This window comes from Marmota monax, unplaced genomic scaffold, assembly GCF_021218885.2.
Source record: "Marmota monax isolate L192 unplaced genomic scaffold, Marmota_monax_Labrador192_F-V1.1 WCK01_AAM20220418_F8-fsc01378, whole genome shotgun sequence".
NCBI classification, from domain to species: domain Eukaryota; kingdom Metazoa; phylum Chordata; class Mammalia; order Rodentia; family Sciuridae; genus Marmota; species Marmota monax.
The window spans coordinates 2,388-28,222 of record NW_026693177.1 but is presented as its reverse complement, the minus strand read 5'-3'; the positions used below and the strand labels follow the sequence as shown (position 1 = coordinate 28,222).

Here is a 25,835-nt window from a genome sequence, read left to right as displayed (position 1 = left end):
TGGATATCAAGGTCCTTAGCATGACCCACCAGATCTTGTGGGCTATTGTCCATGCAGACTTCTCTAATACTAATTACCACCCTCTAGAAAGGCCAGGAACAAGCATACAAGTATTCTAAATTAACTCAATAATTTCCTCCATGGTTTTTTTTCTTCATCTCCGTGCTATCACTATTATCCCGGATGTTTCAGCCAATAAGTGTATTTATTGACTCAGGTGGACTGCAGGAAATGCACACTTAAATAAAGTCAGATGTGCAAGACTAGTGGACAAGAAATTGTCCTGTGTCGGCAGGACTGAGAGACAAATAGAACTTCTGTCACCTTATACTACTAGTATCTTATGTATAAAGGCCCATCAAATATTGCATCTCTCAAACACTGCATTAACAGGCAGACATGGAATTAATTTTTCTTTTTTAACATAAGAACCCAAGTCTTCTAGCCACAGTGACTTGTCTAATGCCAAATATATAACAAGTGGTGGAGCCAGAACATAAAAGTGTCTCTTATAATTATTTGCTCAGTATTCTTGCTACTTCGCATAATTAAAAGAAATGCAGAAAAATAAGATATCACGCTATTGGAAAAAAATAGATAAAATGTAGCAATTTATACTTATAGAGTACTGTCTGATATCTGCCTTATCTCCTCAACTCAGTTATTGGAAAAAATAAAATTTCCAGGTGCTCTTTGGCACTTTTTTTTTCTTCATTGTAGACAATAGCTAGATACATCTCAGCACAATTGTTTTTTCTTTTGGTACCAGGGATTGAACCCAGGGGTGCTTAACCACTGAGCCATAGCTTCCCAGTCCTTTTTTAATTTTTATTTTAAGACAGGGTCTCAGTAGGTTGTTTACAGCCTCTCTAAGTTGCTGAGGTTGGCTTTGAATCTACAATGCCCCTGTAAAAGTCCCCTAAAATGCTGGGAATACAGGTGTGTGCCATCCCACCTGGCAGCAGAATCTTCAAAAATATGTATGCACTCCAAGTGAAGAAAAGAACTGGCTACCTAGCCCCACAATAGTCCATACAATCGCTTTCTAGATGTTTAACAGGATTGCAATGAGAATGTTTGGTTTTATTTCCCCCTGAGATATACGAACAATTGCTTTAAATCCATTTTTTATATTGACATAAATATTACTCTCTGGCAAATAGTCTGCTCAAATTGGACAGTTACCTAAGAACCAAAGCATAACAAATACTGAAGTCCAAGGAATGACTTGAATGAGGAACCTTGGATAAGGGATAGTATAAAATAAAATAGCTTCTGAATTTTGTCCAGGTGGGGGTACATTACTGTTTCCTAAGACTAAACATGTGTTGGGAAAAACAGTTCTCATGTACACGGTGATTACTTTTGGAGAGTGTGTTTGCAGGTAGTTGTCTGAGCCAGGAGTAGTATTTCAATTCTGGATTCCTGCTGCTGGCTCCACTGAGCTCCCTTGAGTTTGCAAATTGCAAACTAGAAAGCACAGCCCCATATCTGCAGTGGCCCACAGCTGTAATCCCAGCACCTCAGGAGGCTGAGGCAGGAGAATCACAAGCTCAAGGCCAGCCTCAGCACTTAGCGAGGTGCTGTCACAGGGCTTGAGAAGACCCAACTTCCCCATGCAGGGGAGGACTCCTCTCTGCTTGAAAATATCAGGAAATGAGGAGGAGCAGGGGAAGAAGGAAGCTGGCCTGCAGGAGAGACTGGTGTGTCTATGCAGTAGGAGGAGGGAAGGAGTGGTCAAGGCTGTCAGGATGGCCTCATGGATACTGAGAAGGACCTGAACAGGCGTTCAGGGGTTAGGGTGGTCATTGTGAAAAGGGTCTTAAGGTGCGAGAAGGAGCAGGCTGGACAGGACTGGTACAGTGACCTAGAGATGCTAGGGAAGTTCCTTATGAAGTCAGCACGTAATCTTTCTAAGGCTGGCCTCCCAGACACATCTGCCCCTCAGTCCTATCCCAGAAATGGGGATTCTAGAAAATCTCACTTAGGCCTGTCAAAAATGACACAACACAGGAACAGGAAGCTAAGCGATGTACTTTCATGTACAAGCATTTATCAGATTGCACAAGCTACAACCCCTGCCAAACCCACCCTAGAGCCAGCTCAGCATTCACTCACATTTCTGGGGACAAGAGTCTGACAGCCAGGGTGGCCCGGACTGGTGCCCACTGAGGCCCCTCTCTGAGCTTGCAGATGGCCTTCCTGCCCGTGTCCTCACAGTGGTACTTCTGGGAGTCTGTGCCCTGATATCCTCTGCCACAAGGGCATAGCTCACATCGGATTAGGGCCACCCAGATGGCCTCATTGAACTAGATAACCCCCGAAAAGACCCTGTCTCCCCATATGGGCATATTCTCAGCTACTGGCTTAGGAGTTCAAAACAAGGGGCTAGGAGTTGGCCCCTCACACAGATAGGGCTGATTCCTCCCCAAACATCATGTGAGAAGATATGTGATCCCAGCCCTGTGAAGAGAGCTCACTCAATACCCATGTAGTGAGGCCATTGTGACCTATACCAATCCTGAGAGGACAGTTTAATCATGAATCCAGACAGGCCAATCCAGTAAGGTCACTTGAATCTGTAGGAATCTAGCATGGCTGCGTTATCTCTCCCAATCCTGTGCAGCCTTTTCATCAACTCCAGACCTGTGAGGACAGTCCCAGCAAGGCCGGTGGGGAGGGCTTTGACCTGGACCTGTTAGTTGAACCCTTCTGTTTTACGTCCTCAGGATCATCCAAAAATATGTCTTCTTTTGTGTCACAATAAGAATATAAATTAAATTTAAAAACACTGATGACATTAAGAAGGACTTAGGGAAAACAATTCTCTCCAGGAGAGGAAAGAAGATCCCAGACAGCAGAAGTGGCCTTGACTGCTGCCACCCTCAGGACACGGGGAGCTGGGGTCGTGGCCTGCTCAGCTGCCAGCAGCATCTCAGAAGGTCCCTAAGTGAAGCAGCCAGGTCTGGACCCACATGGTTGGTGGAGGGTGCTGCTTCTGGCCAGGCCTGGCTGGGCAGCCTTCGCTCTCAGTGTGATTTCCCTGGTCAAAGGGCGGGATGACTGGCTGGGCTCCTTCCATGGGGAGCACTCAGTTACCCTGCGTTCCTGCTCAGTGATGGTACCTCCAGCCAGCGCATCTTCTGACTTGATTTCATCAGCAACATGGAATAATTGTTTACTTCTTTTTTTAAAAAAATATTTTTATTATTTCTTGATGGATCTTTATTTTATTTACTTTTTTGTATGCGGTGCAGAGAATTGAACCCAGTGCCTCACACATACTGGGCAAGCGCTCTACCACAGAGCCACAACCCCAGCCCAAATCATTGTTTTCTTAAAAGGAAAAGTCCTGTTCTTCGGAGAGGATTGGGCAGTGGCAGAGACTCTCTGTGCCACTGCTACGTCACGCAGGGCACTGGAGGTCTGCGCAGCTCTGCCTTCCCCCTCCTCTTCCAGCTCTTTATGGCCCTGTGTTGGAGAATGTGGGGAAGCTGCTTTTGCCAGTGCCCACGTGGGGAGGCCCTGGACTCCTCAAGGCCTTGGCTAAGCTCCTTTCTCTGTGTCAGTGTCAAGCTCTGCATTGTGCTGGGGGCACTGAATCTGGCCACGGTCACCTATGAGAGTGTTGAGCATCTGGAGACCAGGAGCCTGGCCCAGATCCTCGCTGCCAGATGGCCCAGTCAAGCAGAGGAAGGAGAGGTAGGGACAGCGATGTGAGAGCAATGGGCAGGGGTGGGGGCGTCCAATACCCAGGATCAAAGGGGCCACTGAGGAGCCAGCTGAGCACCTGGGTGGCAGGCCTCCTGAGGTCCGCAGAGGTGTCTGCACGTGCACACAGCGGCTTTAGGACTTGCTACCTGTCCTGATGCTTATCTACCAGAGGCCCTCTAGTCACCAAGGAAGTGACCAGGCATGCCGTGGACCACTGGAGTCATCAAGAATGCTTCCCAATGGGGCAGTGACAGAGGACCCCGCCATGCCAGGTGGGCACACACGTGCCTGGGTGCACCTTCTGTTGCGTCTCTCCTTCCCGGCACTGGCAATGTTTCCACAGCTCTGCACACCCTCCTCCTTTGTCCCTGTGCTGAGTCCCTTCACCCCTGCCCAGGACCCCTCAGGCAGGCCCTCCCTGCCCGGGATCCCATCTCCCTTCCCTGCACACAGTATCATGAAGACGATGCCATAGAACACTGGGGTCGCCCAGGTCTTCTCAGAGGTGATTTGTTCAACAGTTGCCACCCACCCTGTGGACAATGCTCAGGTAGCGACTCCTCCTGGCCAAGGTCACCAAGTAAAAGTCATGTCTACACTGGCTCAAGGGGAGAGACTCCCTCTACACAGGGACAAAGAGAGCCAATCTGAACCGATTTATTAAGAAACATCTGAGAAGAATTGTGGGAAAGGAGAGAGGGGCAGGGCGAAGTGTCCCAGGCAGAACAGCCTCTGAGGTCTTCTGCAGGTGGGGGCAGAGGAGAGACGGCCGTCTGCTGGCGCTGTCTGTCTGGCTCTCCACTTCCTTGGAGGCAGGCCGTCTATGGGTGTGGCACGTCGCTTCTCTGTGACATTTGAGCCATTTTATTGCTGACACATGGCACACAGCAGCAGCACAGGGCTCGGACACAGGCAGCGATCCTGCTCCTCACCTGTTTCCAGCCATTGGTGTGGCCAGGGCCTTGCCTCGGGGCTGTGTCCAGGGAGGAGGAGCTGCTGTGTGCCCTGGACCACCAGACGAGGACCCTGGAGGGCTTGGGCCTGGGGAAGCCAGAGTCAGACTGGGAGCAGCTGCGGAGAGTGGGGGCCCCTGCAGGCGGGCAGCGCAGAGGAATGGCAGGCAGGCTGCCACCCCTGATGTCCCTGTGCCCTGGCTGTTGGGCGTCCTCGGGCAGCAGATACTCAGAGGGCAAGGGGAAGGTGCGCAGGGCAGGCTGGCTGGTGCTCCTCTCTGGGAGGACAGGGACATTGGAGAGATTCTCGGGGCGCTGGCAAGGCCTAAGCCACTGAGGCACAGGCTGCCCCTGGAAGGTGCTCCCTACCCCCTGGCCTTGCTGGTGCTTCAGGATGAGGTACGTCGCCATGACCACATTGAACTTCCTCTTGGCCAGAGACACCCAGGTTTGGTAGGGATCAAAACCCAGGTCGAACACCATGGTCAGGATGGCAGGGTCTGGGCGTGTGGGCAGGGCCTGGCTGGAAGGATGGGGTGCACACGGCTCACCCTGCCGCAGCCAGGGGTGCTGCAGGATCTGCTTCACTGTGGGTCGCTTCTTGGGGTTCAGGACCAGGATCTGGCGGATGAGCCTTCGTGCTTTGACCGGAACAGAGCTGGGCACCTGGAACCTGGCCAGAGTGATCCTCATCAGCAACTCCTGAGGGGTGTCCCCCCTGAATGGATAGCTCCCCGTCAACATACAGTGCAGGATGACGCCCAGGCTCCAGATGTCCGCTGGGGGGCCCTCATACTCTTGCTTCAGGACAATTTCTGGGGCGATGTAAGCCAGAGTACCCCATAAGTCATTAAGCTTCTGCCCGGCTGTGAACCTGGTGCTGAAGCCGAAGTCAATAAGTTTTGCATGTCCTCTGGCATCCAGCATGATGTTCTCTAGCTTCAAGTCCCTGTGCACGATGCCCTTGTCGTGGCAGTGGCCCAGGGCACACACGATCTGCCTGAAGATTCTGCAGGCCTCCTCCTGCTGCATGCCACCAGGGGGGATATGCTCAAGTAGCTGTCCCCCACCTGTGTACTCCATCACCACGTACAGGTTTTTCCTGGTCCTCATCACCTGAAAGAGTTGTACAATGTTGGGGTGCTCCAGGCTCCTCAACATTAGAGGTTCGGAGAGGTCCGAGATGTCCTGCGTCTCCGTCTTCAGGACTTTCACTGCGACATCTGCCCCTGTGAGGCGATGGCGGGCCAGGTAGACCTGACCAAACTCGCCATGCCCAATGGCCCTCAGGACCTCGTACTGGTCCAGGAAGTCTGGCTCCTGGCAGGAGCCCGGCCCCCACAACGCTACTGTAGACTGACTACTGTTGCTAACCATGGACACCCTGAGCAGGAGCACCCACTCAGGATGCTAACTGGAAAATAAAATAACAAACCAAAACAATAAATCAAAATCAAAAACCAAAACCAGACAAAACAAAAAACCCAAATCAAAAAAGCAATATTCACAGTCCACAACCACCGACCGCCAACCACCAAGCGCACTAAGTATCTGGTGTCCGACAGGTCACCACCAAGAGCTTCCTGTACTTGTGGACAAAACCCAGCCTCAGCCACCCCCTTATATACCGGCTGTTTGAGATTCCTCACAATGGCTCCTTGTGAGGTCAGAGCTAGAAATGGCCCAGTCATGGCTGGCCATAGCCCCAGTGGTCCTCTCCCTCTGGGGCCTCCAGAACTTTTTCCATTTTCAGAATAAGAATAGAAAAGGACTCCAGATGTTTTTTTTTTGCTCCAGTGGGGTGTGGAGACTGATGTTTGCTTGTTTAGAAATCAACATTTGTACACTAGCTCAATGGACTTGTCATTTCAAGTCTCCAAATTTCTACTGACTTTGGGCTTTGGAAGACCTTGTCCTACCTGCACTCAAGGCATTCAGTTCCTTTCTCGGAATTACCGTCAAAAGTGCGGTAGCCCCTCATCCACCTTGTGATACCACAACTGAATGCTCTGTCCCCTGAGACACTCTAGCGCTCAGTCTTCACACCTATGGGGTTGGGAGGGAGGAAGGCGTCCTCATCATTTCCTCAGATGGTCCTCATAAGACCTCCTCTTAGAAGCCCTGGAATGCAAAAGACTTGATAGATTCAAAGTGATAAAAACGTGGAAGCCAAAAATCCTACAAAGGCTAAAGTGTCCTTCCCAAAGAGGGAAGAAATGGAGGCGTTCCTGAGGACTGGGATCCCTCATGCTGCTGGAGCAAAATACCTTAGACTGGGCAATTTATGAACAGGACTTAATTCTCCCGGTTCTGTAGACGGGCAAGTTCAAGAACAAAGCACTTTGTTGATGAATCCACACATGATGGGAGGGGCAGAGGATTTAACTGGATCCCTCAGTCACCTTTCTTTTATTTTTTTTTATAAAAAAAAATATCCATGCTAGATTCCTACAGATTCAAGTGACCTTACTGGATTGGCCTGTCTGGATTCATGATTAAACTGTCCTCTCAGGATTGGTATAGGTCACAATGGCCTCACTACATGGGTATTGAGTGAGCTCTCTTCACAGGGCTGGGATCACATATCTTCTCACATGATGTTTGGGGAGGAATCAGCCCTATCTGTGTGAGGGGCCAACTCCTAGCCCCTTGTTTTGAACTCCTAAGCCAGTAGCTGAGAATATGCCCATATGGGGAGACAGGGTCTTTTCGGGGGTTATCTAGTTCAATGAGGCCATCTGGGTGGCCCTAATCCGATGTGAGCTATGCCCTTGTGGCAGAGGATATCAGGGCACAGACTCCCAGAAGTACCACTGTGAGGACACGGGCAGGAAGGCCATCTGCAAGCTCAGAGAGGGGCCTCAGTGGGCACCAGTCCGGGCCACCCTGGCTGTCAGACTCTTGTCCCCAGAAATGTGAGTGAATGCTGAGCTGGCTCTAGGGTGGGTTTGGCAGGGGTTGTAGCTTGTGCAATCTGATAAATGCTTGTACATGAAAGTACATCGCTTAGCTTCCTGTTCCTGTGTTGTGTCATTTTTGACAGGCCTAAGTGAGATTTTCTAGAATCCCCATTTCTGGGATAGGACTGAGGGGCAGATGTGTCTGGGAGGCCAGCCTTAGAAAGATTACGTGCTGACTTCATAAGGAACTTCCCTAGCATCTCTAGGTCACTGTACCAGTCCTGTCCAGCCTGCTCCTTCTCGCACCTTAAGACCCTTTTCACAATGACCACCCTAACCCCTGAACGCCTGTTCAGGTCCTTCTCAGTATCCATGAGGCCATCCTGACAGCCTTGACCACTCCTTCCCTCCTCCTACTGCATAGACACACCAGTCTCTCCTGCAGGCCAGCTTCCTTCTTCCCCTGCTCCTCCTCATTTCCTGATATTTTCAAGCAGAGAGGAGTCCTCCCCTGCATGGGGAAGTTGGGTCTTCTCAAGCCCTGTGACAGCACCTCGCTAAGTGCTGAGGCTGGCCTTGAGCTTGTGATTCTCCTGCCTCAGCCTCCTGAGGTGCTGGGATTACAGCTGTGGGCCACTGCAGATATGGGGCTGTGCTTTCTAGTTTGCAATTTGCAAACTCAAGGGAGCTCAGTGGAGCCAGCAGCAGGAATCCAGAATTGAAATACTACTCCTGGCTCAGACAACTACCTGCAAACACACTCTCCAAAAGTAATCACCGTGTACATGAGAACTGTTTTTCCCAACACATGTTTAGTCTTAGGAAACAGTAATGTACCCCCACCTGGACAAAATTCAGAAGCTATTTTATTTTATACTATCCCTTATCCAAGGTTCCTCATTCAAGTCATTCCTTGGACTTCAGTATTTGTTATGCTTTGGTTCTTAGGTAACTGTCCAATTTGAGCAGACTATTTGCCAGAGAGTAATATTTATGTCAATATAAAAAATGGATTTAAAGCAATTGTTCGTATATCTCAGGGGGAAATAAAACCAAACATTCTCATTGCAATCCTGTTAAACATCTAGAAAGCGATTGTATGGACTATTGTGGGGCTAGGTAGCCAGTTCTTTTCTTCACTTGGAGTGCATACATATTTTTGAAGATTCTGCTGCCAGGTGGGATGGCACACACCTGTATTCCCAGCATTTTAGGGGACTTTTACAGGGGCATTGTAGATTCAAAGCCAACCTCAGCAACTTAGAGAGGCTGTAAACAACCTACTGAGACCCTGTCTTAAAATAAAAATTAAAAAAGGACTGGGAAGCTATGGCTCAGTGGTTAAGCACCCCTGGGTTCAATCCCTGGTACCAAAAGAAAAAACAATTGTGCTGAGATGTATCTAGCTATTGTCTACAATGAAGAAAAAAAAAGTGCCAAAGAGCACCTGGAAATTTTATTTTTTCCAATAACTGAGTTGAGGAGATAAGGCAGATATCAGACAGTACTCTATAAGTATAAATTGCTACATTTTATCTATTTTTTTCCAATAGCGTGATATCTTATTTTTCTGCATTTCTTTTAATTATGCGAAGTAGCAAGAATACTGAGCAAATAATTATAAGAGACACTTTTATGTTCTGGCTCCACCACTTGTTATATATTTGGCATTAGACAAGTCACTGTGGCTAGAAGACTTGGGTTCTTATGTTAAAAAAGAAAAATTAATTCCATGTCTGCCTGTTAATGCAGTGTTTGAGAGATGCAATATTTGATGGGCCTTTATACATAAGATACTAGTAGTATAAGGTGACAGAAGTTCTATTTGTCTCTCAGTCCTGCCGACACAGGACAATTTCTTGTCCACTAGTCTTGCACATCTGACTTTATTTAAGTGTGCATTTCCTGCAGTCCACCTGAGTCAATAAATACACTTATTGGCTGAAACATCCGGGATAATAGTGATAGCACGGAGATGAAGAAAAAAAACCATGGAGGAAATTATTGAGTTAATTTAGAATACTTGTATGCTTGTTCCTGGCCTTTCTAGAGGGTGGTAATTAGTATTAGAGAAGTCTGCATGGACAATAGCCCACAAGATCTGGTGGGTCATGCTAAGGACCTTGATATCCATTGTTAGAGTGGTAGAAACTGTTTGGTTGTTGAGAGCTGAGAGTGACATTCTCTGATTCCTGTTTTTAAAAGATACCTAGAGAATGAGGAAGCTGGTTTTCAAACTCGGGATTCCAAATGCACAATGCTTTTCAGAATTCATACTCTGTGGACTCCTCTCCACCATGATGAATATGGGTTTGACTTATGTCCAACAAGCAAGTATGACATTCCTGGTCTACCTTTTATGAAGGTTTTTCTAGCTTCTGCTTCTTCTCTCTTGGAACGATCTCTTTGGGGACTGTTAGCTATCATGTAATAAGCTTGGATATTCTGTTGAAGATTTCACATGAAGACTAAAATCCTTAAGACTACATGGAGAGAGAGGCCCAGCCTTCCCAGTTTCCCCATTCATTATCTAACAGCAACTGTGCTGAAGTCACCAAGTGCACCAGCTGAATAACTGACCATCTGAGCCTACTTAACACAGACAGGAAAAACAATGCAATGCATGTCTGCAAATCACTGTGCTTTGATAAGGTTTGTTATGTAAAAACAGAGAACCAGAGCACGGATGTGGGAGGCAAGAGCAGCAGAGACCTGCTAGAGGGTCATTCAGTTCTTTTGGTGAGAGATGATGGGGTCTTGGATGAGTTCAGGAGTTCAAGAAATTGAAGTCATATGAGAGGTTTGGATGATGGACTGCTGGTGGGGTCTAAGATGAAGAGAAAAATCAAATATTAGTTTACATTTATTGGCTGAAGCATCAGGGATAATAGTGATAGCACTGAGATGAAAACAAACAAACAAACAACAACAACAACAACAAAAACCTTAAGGAAAAGTGAATTTAAGAAGAGCAAAAGTTTTCTAGTAGATATTACTATTATTTTGTTTATTTGATATTGGGTGGATCCCAAGGAACATGGAGGAGCTGAGTTTTAATTATTGAAGTCACTAATATATGGGAGATATTAAACATGTTAATAGGTGAGATCATGCAGAGATGGAGTACAGTTATAGAAAAGATATGGTCCAAGATCCTGACCCTCTTTTCTGCTCCTACAAGTTTGTTGTTTTGTCCATTGCAATGGTTCAGATTTGGTTTGAGTGTATCCCCCAAGAACTCATGTGTTGGAACCTTGGTCCACAGAGTAGCTATGTTGAGTGCTAGAGCTTTTTAAGAGGTGGGACTTACAGGGATGATTAGATCACTGGGATGCTCCAGAGGGTTGTTGTAAGAGAGCAGTACTTGGCCCCTCCCTACTTTCCAGCTTGTTGTTTGGTCACGTGATTTTCCCCTCACACATGTGCTCCACTATGATATCATCTAGTATGATTGACAGGGACAAGGGGGTCCAGAACCCAGCAGACATCAGTGTGATACTCTTGAATCTCTAGACTGTGAGCTAAATAAACCTATTTTCATTATAAGGAATCTATCTAGATACTTTGTGGCAATGAATATCAGATTGCTATAGGCATGGCTGGAATTGTTCTGAATTAATATTGCCATAGATTTAAGGCGAGTGAATTGCCTTAAATCCCATATCTGTTGGGAAAGATTCAGTGTGAGTGCACCCTTGTATAAGATACTGGTGAAGATATCTCATTAGACTCTGTGGAGGCATACTGTCACAGTACCTTTGTTACTGTGGAAGTTTTAGCAATACCACATAACAGAATTATTGCAAAGTCTATGTTTCTATGTTGGAGAGAGAAAATGAATTTGCTCTTCATCTGCTGAGTTGTTGAAACCATTCAGCTAGAATCAAAATGGCTCCTTGTTCTTTGGTGACTATAAGTTATTATTTTTTTATCAACTGTCTTGCTGCACCAGCATTCCTGCCAACACATTTTCATCCATCAAAGAAGGTGCTTTTGTTTTTCTTTCTGGCTTTTCCTTATTTAGCTTTTAGTTATTCAGGTAGTAAGTAAAAAAAAAAAAGAAAAGAAAGAAAAAAATTCAGCAGATGCTTGTCTAAGCTTAAAAAATGGGCTTTTTAATATGTATCATTTTAAATAAATAGAAGAATTCAGCATTGTAGAGGACATAAGCATGGATGGCCTGGTGATGGAACCCCTGGGTAAGTAGGAGGGAGATGTCATTGGTCTGTCATAGGTCAGAAAGAAAAATGATGACTACCTATTTTTTAAGGTGTAATATAGGTTAAAGTATAGTGTATTAAAAGAAGATCTTAATAATAAAGACTGGTATGTCTTGCAACACAATGATACACAAAATATATTTTAACAAATACATTTTTGGTGCTAGTTCAGACGTACTCAAAGTGTTCTGATGTTCAACACTTTGCCCCATTTCAAAATGCCATTTTCTGCACTCTAGTATATTTGTAATTTTAGACTAAATCTAGGGCTTTTCACATGGGGATAGAAACATCTGGCTTTGAGTCACCGAATTGTCTAATGGAATAAGCAATAGAAGCATTCCAAAGTGATAATGGACAGACAATTTAAAGACGCTCTTCAGCTCCCTGAGCTCCTCTAGGGAATAAGTATTTCATTTTGTGGAATGTGAATTATCTGTTAAAGTAACAGTGATAGCACCACAATTTCCCTAGCCCCTTGCCTCCAGAGACACTGTCTAGTCCAAGTAAGTGAAGTGGGACTGGTGAATGTTCATAGGCTGAAATTTAAATTCAAACCAAATACACCCCTCAAATAAACTGGTGTGACAAGGCATAGCCAGACATCAATTATTCTGAGGACCCTGGGGTGGGGTCTAAAATTATGAATATAGAAGGAATTGAAAGCATGCATTCTGAATGGTAGGATTTTAGTAACCTTCATTTTATTTCAGGAAGAAGATAAGGTTATTATACCGTAAGAAAGAAAGTAAAAATAAAAGATAAGTAAAGAACAAAGTCATTTATAGATATTGTGTTATTTACAAAGATTATATTTAGATTATTAGCAGAAATAAAAGTGTTCATTAACTCAAAACTTATTACATTCTTGGACACCAGAAAGTAGGTTAGGAAATATAAATTTAAATGCCACTTAACAATATTGAGCAAAAAAGAATTGAAGCATTTTTTCATCCCTGATTTCAAAATCTATTACAAACCTACAGTAACCAAAACAATGTTGAATTGGCATAAAAACAATGGACAGACCAGTGAAATAGAAGAGAAAGCCCAGGAATAAGTCCACACATCTATCGTCAACTTATTTTTTAGAGGATGCCAAGAAAACGCAGTGGGGCAAGGGCAGTATCTTCAGTAAATGGTATTGGGAAACCATCTATCCATATGCAGAAGAATGAAATTGGACCCTTTTCTGAACCCATATACAAATACAAACTCAAAATAAAGACTTAAATATAAAACCTGAAATTTATGAACCTATAAAAATTTAGAAGAAAACATAGACAGAAAGCTTTTTAACATTGGTCTGGGCAGTGATTTTATTTATTTATTTTTGGTATGAAATGAAAACTGTAGGTGAAACAGTAAAAATAGACAGATGGAATTGTATCAAACTATAAATTCTCTTCACTGCCAAGGTAATGACCAACCCACAATAAAAAGGCAGTCTACTAAATTGGAGGGAAAAAAAAAACTTCTAAAATAATTAAAGATTGTTACCTAATTATCCAGCAATCCCACTGCTGGGTATATCTGTAAAACACATGAAATCAGTATGTTGATTATCGTACAGCTATGTGTTGATTACTGTACTTCTATGTGTACATTAATCAACAATGTTGCATTGTTGTATATGTGAACTTTGTAAATGTGGATGTTGTATATGTGAATTTTGCTAAGAAGAAAATATAGACAGAAAGCTTTTTAACACTGATCTGGGCAGTGATTTTTTTTTGGGGGGGTATAAAGTCAAAAGCATAGGTGAAACAGTAAAAATAGACACTGTTGTGAACTTGAATTTTGATTGATAGGAGTCTAAATCTTAGATGTTCTCCACATACATACATATACAAAAAGTAACTATGTGAGATAATACATGTTAGTTTGATTGTAAATATATTTATTTTTTATAACATATATACAATATATTGCTTAGAATACATAAAGAAAGCCTATAAATCAATACAAATGAATGCAATTTAAAGAGTGCAAGAAGTATTTCACATACGTACTATGTAAAAATCTCATAAAAATTTAGGAAAAAATTGAAAAAAAAAAAGAATGAGCCAAAATAAATCAGGAAAAGCAATTTATATAATTACAGTTAGAAATAAATGAAGATAAAAAAGACAAATTTATTAGAAAAAAAATTAAGCCCAAATCCTGGTCTTTGGATAGGTGTAACCAATAAAACAGATAAAACTGTGCCAAGTACCTACAGGGAGAGCAAAAATACACTACTTCAGGAATGAGACAGGAGATGTAATCATGGATGCGGCAGGTTATTGAAATAATTAGAACAAATATTACTTAAAACTTATGGCCAACTTGAAAGTCTAAAGGGAATTAGGTAATGATCCAATGAATGATGATGAACAGGGGGTTGATAAGTAACAGGGAAGTGTCATCAAGTGTCTATGAGTGTGTGTGTGTGTGGGGGGGGGGGGGGCTTATGTGTGTAATTATTTTTGCCTTCTGTTCTAATTCTGTCCAGTGCTGTTCTTTGTCACTTTTCAGAGGACTACTAACAACCATTTAAAATTTTTAAGTCATGATTTATACGTAATAAAACAGATACATGCACATTGGATGACTTTTCGAAATGTGTTCATCTGTGTGTCCACCACCCTCATCTGGACACAGAACACTGCATCACCCTGGGTGAAAGCTTCTCTGAATAAAGAGGAAGTACACAATGGTGCCTGTCAGGTAGCTTAGCTGAATGGGAGACAGGTGTCAGAGGAAGGAGGAAGAGAGGCAGCGCTGAGCAAAGCGGGTAAAAACACCAAGAAGAGCTAGTGTCTACACAGTAATAAAACAGGAGCAGTTAGATTGAGAATGGGGGTCCCAGTGTAGACCTGAGATGGCAGGTGCTCTTCCATGGAAGCAATCCAGGTGGGAGGTGAGAGAGAACAGGCCAGAAAACACTCGGAATTCTCAGTAATTCCCCGGCCCCTCCTGCCCCACCCAGAGACTCTAGACCAACCCGAGTGAAGACGTGGCAATTTCCACATCTGTGGACATGTCCTTCCTTACAAGTGCTCACGGGAAGACCCACTGGTCAGAGAAGCAACCTAAAAGAGTGATAAAATCCCCAGCCCTGTTTTCCTTTCCACTGGGAACTTCAGCTGGGAAGCCAAGAGTGGCCTCAGGACTCATCATTTCAAACAACTCAAGGAAATGCAGCTGTGAAGACTGTAAGAGGGAAAATGGAAGAGTTCTTTTAGAGAGGAAGGGGAGGAGGAGGAGGAGGAGGAGGAGGAAGGGGGCAGGAGGAGGAGGAGGGCTACCGGGCACCATGAAGGCATGAAGGTTCTGGATGACATTTCCCCTCATAAATGACACCCACCCCCTCCTTGAAGAGGTCTGTTACCTCCACCCCCTTCCCTTTTTCCTCCTTGGCTTTGGAAGAATAGAAAAGAGAGAGACCAGAAGCACATGGGGTCAAAAGGCAGGGCTGGCTCTCTCCAGGGCCACAAGGAGGCTCATTGAAGTCCACCACCTGAGGGAGGTGTCTTGCACTGGGACCACAGTGAGGGTGAACCCTGGCAATTGGAGAAACAGCAGAAAAGATTCTGCCAGCCAGAATTTATCTGGTGTAAGTGGGATCTTCCAAACCATGGGATAACCCACGCTGTAGTTACAAATTATAATGAAAAATTACCAGGCCCCAGAGAAGCGGGAAGGAGAGATCAGTGGAATTTCAGCAGGGAGAGCAATTCTGACAGAGTTCAATAATCAAATACGTGCCATATTGCAAAAAAACCCAGACAAATAAATAAACAAAAAGCTAGAGCAACGATGGCCTGCCATTGTGAAAGCAAGCTGAATTAATAAGAAGGGGAAAAAAGAAAAGAAGAACACAAGCCAAAGAAATGTGAGTCTCTTCCAAGAGACCATCCTCTAACAAAAAGGGGACATATTCTCACGAGAATTCTACAACACAGAAGGACTCGATGAGGTAGCTCCAGGCCCTGGGTATACAGTGGAGCTCGCTTCCTTGGGCTGTGCTAGTTGTCCCCATTCTCCCTTGGGTGGATTTGGAAGTGGCTGACACCTTGATTGACAGTTGAACCTGACATCATTTCTTTTCTACTGTGATGTGTGTAAGTTTTTTTTTCTTCCAAAAAATACCTGCGGGTGGGGGTGGGCAATCCACAATGCATGTCCAAGGTCAGTGACTTTCCTTGAACTCATCTCTGTTTAATGGTGATGGCCCATTTTTCCCCTCACAGGAGGAGCTGTTTTTTTTTTTTAATGGATATATTTTAATTATATCAATCAAGAAACACCATTTAATAAATTACACCTTAACTTTAAACAGGCTCATTTTAAAAAGAAAACTACTCACCCGTTTTTGTTATACATTTTTTGCTATAAAGATCTACCGAAATGTCACATCCATGTGATTCCTGCTTTGCAATGGTTGAGGGCAACTATGAAGCTTATATTAAGGTAAAGTGACCTTTTATAAAACTCATGTTCTTGCTCTGAATTTTGTGTTTTAAGATGTCAATGTTGAAAATTTAGCTATATTTTTTTCTTACATTTATATGAAAATTTGCTAAGAAACCATTTCAAAGAATAATGTTGATTTTTTAATTTTTTTTTTGTATCAATGTTCTCTCAAGTACTTGAGGGTCTTGGGGGCTGGAAGGAATGATGGGCTGGGAAATATATAGTGACAGAACAATTGCATTAGAAATAGCTTTCTAACTGGAAAAGAAATATGATATTTAGTCCAGGATTTTTTGGTCAGTTTACTTTACTAAAAAAAGAGAAACAGGAGGAGCTGAGGGCCCTAGGGGTGGGACCCTCTCTTGGCTTTTTTTGTCCCTTCTCCAAGCCCTATCTTCTACCTAACAATTGGATCTGATAATAAAGCATGATAGAGAGATTGGCAGATTTCCAGTTTTTGAATAGCAGAGTAAGGATTATGGGCTTATTTTTTCATGTTCTAAATGAGGACAAAGCAAGCAAAGGAACTAAGTAAACCAAAAGAGAAACGAAGGACAAACTCCATCTTTGATACAATTAAGAGACATCTGTAGGCCAAAGAGGATATGTGAAGGGGGGGTGTTAAACTCAATAAAGGCCAACCAGGCGTGGTTGGACAGATACCAAAGTCTTTCCAAAACAAATAAATGACAATTTGCGTATCCAGGCCTGCTCTCATCCAAATAAAAAAAAAAAAAAAGAGAGAGAAAGGAAAACAAGAGTTCAAACAGGTAGAAACTCTGAGAACGTGGTTTCAGGAACTTTTTTTGAAGAAACTACTTTGTGGAGAATAATAAAAATACGTTGATTTTCTTATCTTTTGTTATTGTTGATCAAAAGATGTTCGAAACAGATAAATCAAGTAGTAAATAACAACATTAAGCAAGTATATTCCCCCAAACTGAGAAATAAAATAAAGAAAAAGAAAAAACAAATAAAAATCAGGGCAGACAATGAAGTAGAAGCTGAAAATCACTGCAAATAATGAATACATCTCATGTTAGTTCATTGGGAGGAAAAGTAGACCATAAAACTGTTAGGAAAACCAATCAAAGTGAACAGAGCAGGATGCCAATAAAATATAAAAAGTGATAATGAGGAAGTAACAAAAAAATGTGAAGGGAATTTGAAGACACAGAAGAGATGACTCTACCCATATTGTGCAGTTTAATTTGATGAAATACATTTTCTACAAGAAGATAAATTGCCCAAATTGCCCCCAGAAGAGACGAAATAATATCACTAAAGGCTGTTTAATCTGTGTCAGATGACACTGTTCTGAGGGCTTTACATACCTTAATACTTTAAAAAATTTCCAACAAACCTATAAGTATTATCATCCTCTGCCCCTCCCATCATGTGTGGATTCATCAACAAAGTGCTTTGTTCTTGAACTTGCCCGTCTACAGAACCGGGAGAATTAAGTCCTGTTCATAAATTGCCCAGTCTAAGGTATTTTGCTCCAGCAGCATGAGGGATCCCAGTCCTCAGGAACGCCTCCATTTCTTCCCTCTTTGGGAAGGACACTTTAGCCTTTGTAGGATTTTTGGCTTCCACGTTTTTATCACTTTGAATCTATCAAGTCTTTTGCATTCCAGGGCTTCTAAGAGGAGGTCTTATGAGGACCATCTGAGGAAATGATGAGGACGCCTTCCTCCCTCCCAACCCCATAGGTGTGAAGACTGAGCGCTAGAGTGTCTCAGGGGACAGAGCATTCAGTTGTGGTATCACAAGGTGGATGAGGGGCTACCGCACTTTTGACGGTAATTCCACGAAGAGAAAGGAACTGAATGCCTTGAGTGCAGGTAGGACAAGGTCTTCCAAAGCCCAAAGTCAGTAGAAATTTGGAGACTTGAAATGACAAGTCCATTGAGCTAGTGTACAAATGTTGATTTCTAAACAAGCAAACATCAGTCTCCACACCCCACTGGAGCAAAAAAAAAACATCTGGAGTCCTTTTCTATTCTTATTCTGAAAACGGAAAAAGTTCTGGAGGCCCCAGAGGGAGAGGACCACTGGGGCTATGGCCAGCCATGACTGGGCCATTTCTAGCTCTGACCTCACAAGGAGCCATTGTGAGGAATCTCAAACAGCCGGTATATAAGGGGGTGGCTGAGGCTGGGTTTTGTCCACAAGTACAGGAAGCTCTTGGTGGTGACCTGTCGGACTCCCAGATAGTTAGTGTGTTTGGTGGTTGGCGGTCGGTGGTTGTGGTCTGTGGATATTGCTTTTTTGATTTGGGTTTTTTGTTTTGTTTTTTTGTTTTGATAACACAGGTGTAAGTATAAAAAATGGACTTTTATAATATCTACTGATTCATTAATTTACTGTAGTTACTGTCCAATAGATGAACTTGGTTTGACCAGTTAGTCCTATAAATGTATCCAGATAAAATTAGGAGATAATAAAATAGTAATACTTCCTTACCAATGTAGCAATTATGTTTAAAATAAAACTTTTCCATCTTAATGTAACTCTTTAGCTAAAGGCCAATGACACTTAGAATCCCTTCATATATTTAGCACATAAAAGTGGACATGTCATCATTTGAACAGTGTGTATCCTCTTAAGTCAGTTGAATCTGCTGTCATGGCTCTGCATGAAAAATCATGAGGGCGTTTTGGTGTTGGTTTCTATGGAAACTGTCCTTTGAATCCTGACGGATTGCACAAGAATCATTTCCTGCCACACAGGTGTAATGTTTGAAGAAAGAAAGGTGGTGGAGCAGAAGAAGAATATTGAACAACTATAAGAGATACATCCTCAATACTAGTTATTTGAAGAACCAATAGATAAAAGAGATGCTGGGAGGGTTCAAGTCAATAGATCAATAGATGGTTCTAGTTTTAGTCAATAGATGGTTGCTGAGCACCTGCTAGATGCCCTGCACTGTGCCAGTGGCTGCAGCAATGAGCAAAACGGACAAAATTTAACAAAAAACTGTTGACACAATTTCAGTGCCAAAATTTAGTCTTTTTTCAATGTCTGAGTTTTAGTTACCTAAACGTCTAATGCACTTTGTTATTTTCTGATCTGTTATTTTCATGGACCATATTAACAAAAGCATTCTTAATATCATTTGTTGAAAAGTATGTGTCCTTTTCTTAAAGAAACATTTTTTAAAAAGTCATTAACCTTGACTTAAACAACCGGAGAACATGGACTTTGCTTCTGCTTTCATTCCTTGTTCTTTTTTGTTGGTTTTGAGACAACAATTTTAAGACAAAAACAAAATCTTTGGGACATTTTCAACAGCAGCATTCACAGTGTGACATTTTGAATAGTGCTTTTGCTAAGGGGTGACAGTTTGGAAAATGATATTTTTGTGGTTCACTTAACCTAATTACTAATCAGCTTAAACATCTGAATATACACAAGACAAAGACCAATGTGCTAGTCAGTTTTCCATAGCTGTGACAAAATACCTGGAAAAACAACTTAAAGGAGAAAAGATTTATTTGGCTCATGGTTTCAGAGGTTTTAGTCCATATTAACTTGGCCCCATTTCTGAGGGCATGTGGTGATGCAGAACATCACCACTAGAAAGATGTGGTAGAATGAATCTGCTCACCTCATGGTGGCCAGGAAGGAGGGGAGGGGGCAGAGGAAGTGGCCAGGGATAAGCTCCTCCCTTCCAAGGCACACCACAGTGACACGCTTTCTTCAGTTAGGCCCGCAACTACAGCCTCCCAGTAGGCTACCTCTTAATAGACTGTTTGGTTATGAACTTATCAGTGGATTAATCCACTTATGAGGTCAGAGTCCTGATGATTTAATCACCTCCCCAACGTCCCACTTGGAACATTGGTGTGCTAGGGACCGAGGCTTCAACACATGAGCTTTAGGAGAACATTCTAGGTCCAAACAATAACAATCAAAATCAACATAGGAACATACTGAGTAGCATAAAAAATGACTGAAACTGCTATGCCGGCACTCGTATAGATCCTATAAAGTATGTATTTATCATAAATTTAATTCAAATACTCTTATATTTTAAGCAATAATGACTTGTCCTCATGGTAATTTTTTTATGTTTTTACTGGTAGTTTTAAATTGAGTTAAAATATACATACATCTTCAGTGGATTCTTACACTTTTTTTTTTGGTACCAGGGATTGAACCTAGGGTTCTCAACCACTGAGCCACATTCTTATCACTTTTTTATATTTTATGTTGAAACAGGGTCTCACTGAGTTGCTTAGGTCTTCCCTAAGTTAACTTGAACTTGGTAATCCTCCTGCCTCATTCTCCAGAGCCTCTGGGATTACAGGTGTGTACCACTAGCCTGGAAAATACTTATACATTCTTTAGATCTCAGCTCAACTGTCATTTTATTGAAGAAGTATTTTATAACTTCAGTGACTAAGCTAAACATCCTTTTATCTGTACAATATAGTTATTGTTTGTAGTAATTTTACATTTACTTATAAGTTTTGTGGGTTTTTTTCTGCACCATATTGAATGAATGACCAGCTAGTTAGCTGACAGAATTAATCTCTTCCCTTTTCTAATCCTTACTTATTAAATTAAAGTGGACAGTTACATGTTTATTCTGCCTCACTTCTAGGTTCTACAGTAAATTGTAAAACATTATTCATGATCTTTAAAAGATTGAGGCAATGTCAGCAAAAGTCTTATGTCCATGTCAGAAAGAATTCTTAGCTAAAAGACAGAATCTTTTTAAATGATGTTTTTTAGTATATCGTTTTCCCTAGTAGTTCATGAACTTTTTGAGTATGAGGGCTGTGTTTCCAGAACTTTGCTTACTCTTTCCTCTGAGTAGGTTACATCGGTTGGATTGTTTCACTGCAGCCATAGAAAAATCAATAATTCAAATACTTGGAACATGAATGAGAATATGTTAGATAATATAATTGTGCATATCTGCATATAGGACAAACATCAGTCTCAGTTTGAAGATATATTTAGTTCCATTTCTCTGAAATCCAGATTGGCTTTCCTCATGTTCACAAAGTGTCTGCAAGGATCCCACACTTTTCATCTAAGTACCATGTGATTCTGGGAGAATATAAAAATTTTGACTAAAAGTTCCAAGTTCTACTTTAATGGGAAAAAAATGAAACCAGTCAGTCAGTAAGGAAGGGAGGAAGAAAAAAATGAAGGGGAGGGTGGGAGGGAGGACAAATATTGTGCCTACCCTTTCTCAATCAATTGCTGTGGTCAGGTGGGTCAGCATTCTCTGGTTGCCTTAGGTTTCTGTTACATGGTCTGTCCTTATCCAAAAACAGTAAAAAAAAAAAAAATAGGTGAATTGTAACTTTTTCCTGAAGCTTGAGTGTGACCCTACTCAATCTAAATGGCCAGTAGCCTCATAAGTGTGAAATGGTATGGAAAAGGCAATTAAAAATGCTCATCATTCCTGAGGAAGTGGGAGAGACCAGACATTCCACTATTCAGATGTCTGTGCTGATCTAAACAAAGCCAGTTTCAGAAAGGTGAAACCTGTACTGAAGGTTGAAATTTGGTAGTGTGCATTTTGACGATCCTCGTGTATTTGTGGTTATCAGTGGGTTGAATACAATTTTTTTTGTACGTCTCAGTCATGTAGTAACAATGGTAAAATATACAGCGATCATTTCTGCAGAAATTTAGCTTCATTGACTATGATTCCAGAACTAAGTGGAAATGGATACTACTTTTAAAAAATTTTAGATTATTGTAGATTCAACTGTGTTGAAGCTAAGCAACCCAGAACAAATGTAGGCAACCAGTTAGAAAAATACATACAAATGAAATCACATTTATTCTTTCTTTCCATGATTAGATTTCATTTTGTATTTAAATAAAGTCCTAGGTTTTGGTTTCAGTTCTGATATTGATTGGTTATATGAACTAGGGAAAGTCACTGACCTTTTTGTGTATTTTTTCCTTATTTATAGAATAAAGGGTCCAGCTAGGAGATTATTAAAATCTTTCCCACCTATAACATCCTGTGTTCCTGTTGTATTTTTCTTATTTTTAATAACGAGAAAAAATAAGACACAAACATCAGGCACATGGAATAAGAGGAATGACTTAGATATCAAAGGCAAACACACCATTTTCTCTTTGATAGGTTCCCATTAAAAGCAAGCTGATAGATTGATTAAAATTTGTGAACATAAATTCTATTTCTCTTTTGACTTGATCTGTTTTTTCATGCCTTTGGGCAATCATGTTAGAGGTTATTTTCACAACTGACTGAATGTTAATAAAGTTACTAACAGTTCCTGGGGAAAATGACTTTCATTTCTCTGATTTTAAGATATGTATCTATGGGGAAATAGCAAATGCTGTGATGTCTGAAAAATCCATAAAATGGATGAATTCTTCTGGAATTCTTAATAAAACTTTCCAGGAAGCTCACAATGATAAGGACAGAGAGAGTCCCAGTAAAACCCCAGATAGATGTCTTAGAAAATCTTGTCCTTTTTGTATAATTTATCTTATCAAGTGCTCAGGGGTTACAGAATCGGTCCTCTTCACTGGTGGCACAAGATGTCTAAATGCATAGACCATGACGTTCCTGGAGGAGGAAAATACTAACAAGATAAAGTAAACAACAACCAGTAGTTTAATTTAATTTTAATAGTTTAATTTAATTTGGGTAAACAGCTGTTGAGGATTGTTTTAATATATGAACAAATAGAAGGTTAACAGATCTGTTTGTTTACTTTCACCTTTCCTTTTCATTATATTTAATAATTCTGTTCAGGATAATGTAAATTGTTCTAAATATTGTTCTCTTAGTACCTGTTGAAATGTTACATATTTTTTTTAGCATCATTGTCAAAATTCCTATTTTCATCCCAGTGCCGGTGAAGACAAAGATAAAACCAAACTACAACTTCTTCGAGAGTTATCACAACAAACCGTGTAAACTGATACATCAATGATTTATAACTCAACAAGTAATGCTCAATCAATGAGTCGATTTATTTTGGAAGGATATGGACATATTGATAGATTCCTCTGCTTTGAACTGCTTACAGAACTTGCCTGGACTATGTATCACTTGTATGCTTTATTTTGGGAGGATATGGACATATTGATAGATTCCTCTGCTTTGAACTGCTTACAGAATTTGCCTGGACTATGTATCACTTGTATGCTTTGTGATCTATTTGTTGATGCAGCGAATTATGGTAGTGCTAGCGTATCTTTGCTGATGTGTCACCAGTGATGTAATTTTTCCTAGGAGCCGTTAATTGACTTGGTGTCATGACATTTCTGTATCCTCCTCCCTTCTACTAGTGATGGTCTAATTTTGGGGGCCAACAGAGGTGAGGTAAAGAACCTCACCCCCCCACCGGCACCAAGGGCCAAATTTGGGGGCCAACAGAGGTGAGGCAAAGAACCTCACCCCCCCACTGGTACATAGGCCTATCCACAAGTATGGCTATATGCTGGACCAGTAGTCAGTGACGGGTATGATCCAATTGCAGTGGTATCAACCTAAGACAGGAGGCTGACGCCTAAAAGTCAGTTTTCCGATGACGGGTAAGAACCATATGTTGAATTGGACAAACCTAACAGGCACGGTCCCTAGCCAGATTGCTTGTTACTTAAACAGAAGGGGGGAGATGCTAAGAGCCAAGTATATGATGCATGGCATTTTTGGTCGAAAGGTGACGCCAGCTAGCCATTGAGATAATATGATTATGTTAAGATTTGCATTCATATGGATATTGGACTCCTGCTGTTCACCTAGGCCGGCTACGGGACTCCTGGAGAGTTCCCATTGGTTGGGGAAGTACAGTAGGAGGGAGTTCCGGGGGAGGAGCTCTCTCTGCGGGTCCGGGAGGAGGCCGCGTGGGTGGAAAAAATCTTCCCGGGAGGTACCGGACATTGGCGGCAGTTTCAAAAAATAAACTTTGTTCCTGCTTGAGTGGCTCGTGATTTTGTGCCCAGCCAGACTGCGGCATTCCCCCATAATGCTGTGGGTCATCTCAGGCTCAGAGCTAGGCAGTTGGTCAACCAGTGGACTGAACTACTGAAACTTTGAGCCAAAGTAAACTCTTTGTCCACTAAGTTCCTCTCATCAGGTATTTTGGTCACAGTGAGGCAAAGTTGACGAAAATAAATTCTTAATAAAATATCTGAGGCAACTGAGTTTTTTATATAGAAAAATTTTATTTTGGCTCAGAATTTTGGAGGTTCCAGTCTGAGATTGAGTAACCTCATGTCTTTGGTGCCTCTAGGAGAGGTGGCACATTATGATGGGAACATGTGGTTCCAAAACCCACTCACCTCATGAGCCAGCAAGAAGAACAGGTCAGAAGACAGGCTGGAGTCCTGTGATCTGCTGCGGGTGACTCTCTCAGTGACTGAAGACCTCACATCTCCTAAAGAGTCACAGCATTTTCCAGTAATGACACACTGGGCACTAAGACTTTAGCATGGAGATCTTTGTGGATATTCATCAAAACCATAGCATTAGGTTTATATTCTCTGTCTCTAGATTTTTACAATCACATATTGAAGCATTATTGTGGATAAATCTATACATGTTAATTTTTTTCTTACATGCTAAGATTTTTCTTGAAAGGTATTTGAGATATATGTTTAATTATCCAAAGTATGTTAATCAATTTCAGTTGTATACACAGCCATAGTTATTATCATTTATAAGTAACACCAGTCGTGCAAAGAGAATTTTGTTCACTTTAATTCTTTAAATTATTGACGGAGATGTTTTTCATGTAGTTATTGGTGTTTGTCTTCTTCTGCTTTGTTGCCTATTAAGATTCAGACCCGTGGCTCTTCATCTATTGGAGGGTTATGTTCTTAGCTCTTATTTACTTGGAAGAGTGATTTTTATTAAAATGCTAGATAATTTGCTCTTCACTCTGCAAGCATTTATAAACAATTTTCATGTGCCTTTTATTTGTATCTGTGAAGTTTTTATTAAATCCATATTTAATTCTGATTTGTCATATTTGTATTTTTCTAAAAAATATTTTTGCATTGGTCACATACATATTGAGTTTTCAAATGGATCAGCCACATTTGTCTACTTGCTTTACATTTAACTCAATAATGTACGTGGCATTTATTTTGATGAATTTTTTTCAAAACAGACCAACCTGCAGTATGTAGAGAGTTGTTTGTGTCATCTTTTATTAGAAACATTTTGAGCTTGACTGTTGCTGCTTTGGCCTTATTTTTTTTCCACCACTGTAATTCCATCTCTATAACTTTATTTCAGGGAAATAACAGAATCAACCAAGATGTAAATATCAGGATATTCTACACAATGTAGCTTACTATTATCAAAGATTAGAAGCAATACAAATGTACAATAATGAAATTAAATGATAAATGAAAATATAGTAGGAAAATATTTAACTGTTGAAATCAATTTGGAAAAATATTCAAGATATAATTTTAAGCAAAAAAAGCAGTCTCTATAAGTATGTGTGCAGTGTGATCTCTCTTGCCTAGATTATGTTCAAATTATATTTTATTTGAATTAATCCTATTATTTTTATAGCTTGGCTGTGAATAGCACCATTAAGTTTAAAACACAATAAAGATTTTTGAACGAA

The 25,835-nt window shown here is 41.7% G+C and overlaps 1 protein-coding gene across 1 annotated transcript; it reads right to left on the bottom strand.

Annotated features, from left to right (window-relative positions):
* Positions 1-4,535: 4,535 nt before the first annotated feature.
* LOC124100468 (sperm motility kinase 2B-like) lies at positions 4,536-6,044 on the bottom strand. Its single transcript, XM_046455997.1, has one exon. The coding sequence runs from the start codon at positions 6,042-6,044 to the stop codon at positions 4,536-4,538; it is 1,509 nt and encodes a 502-aa protein (XP_046311953.1).
* Between the last annotated feature and the right edge of the window lie 19,791 nt (positions 6,045-25,835).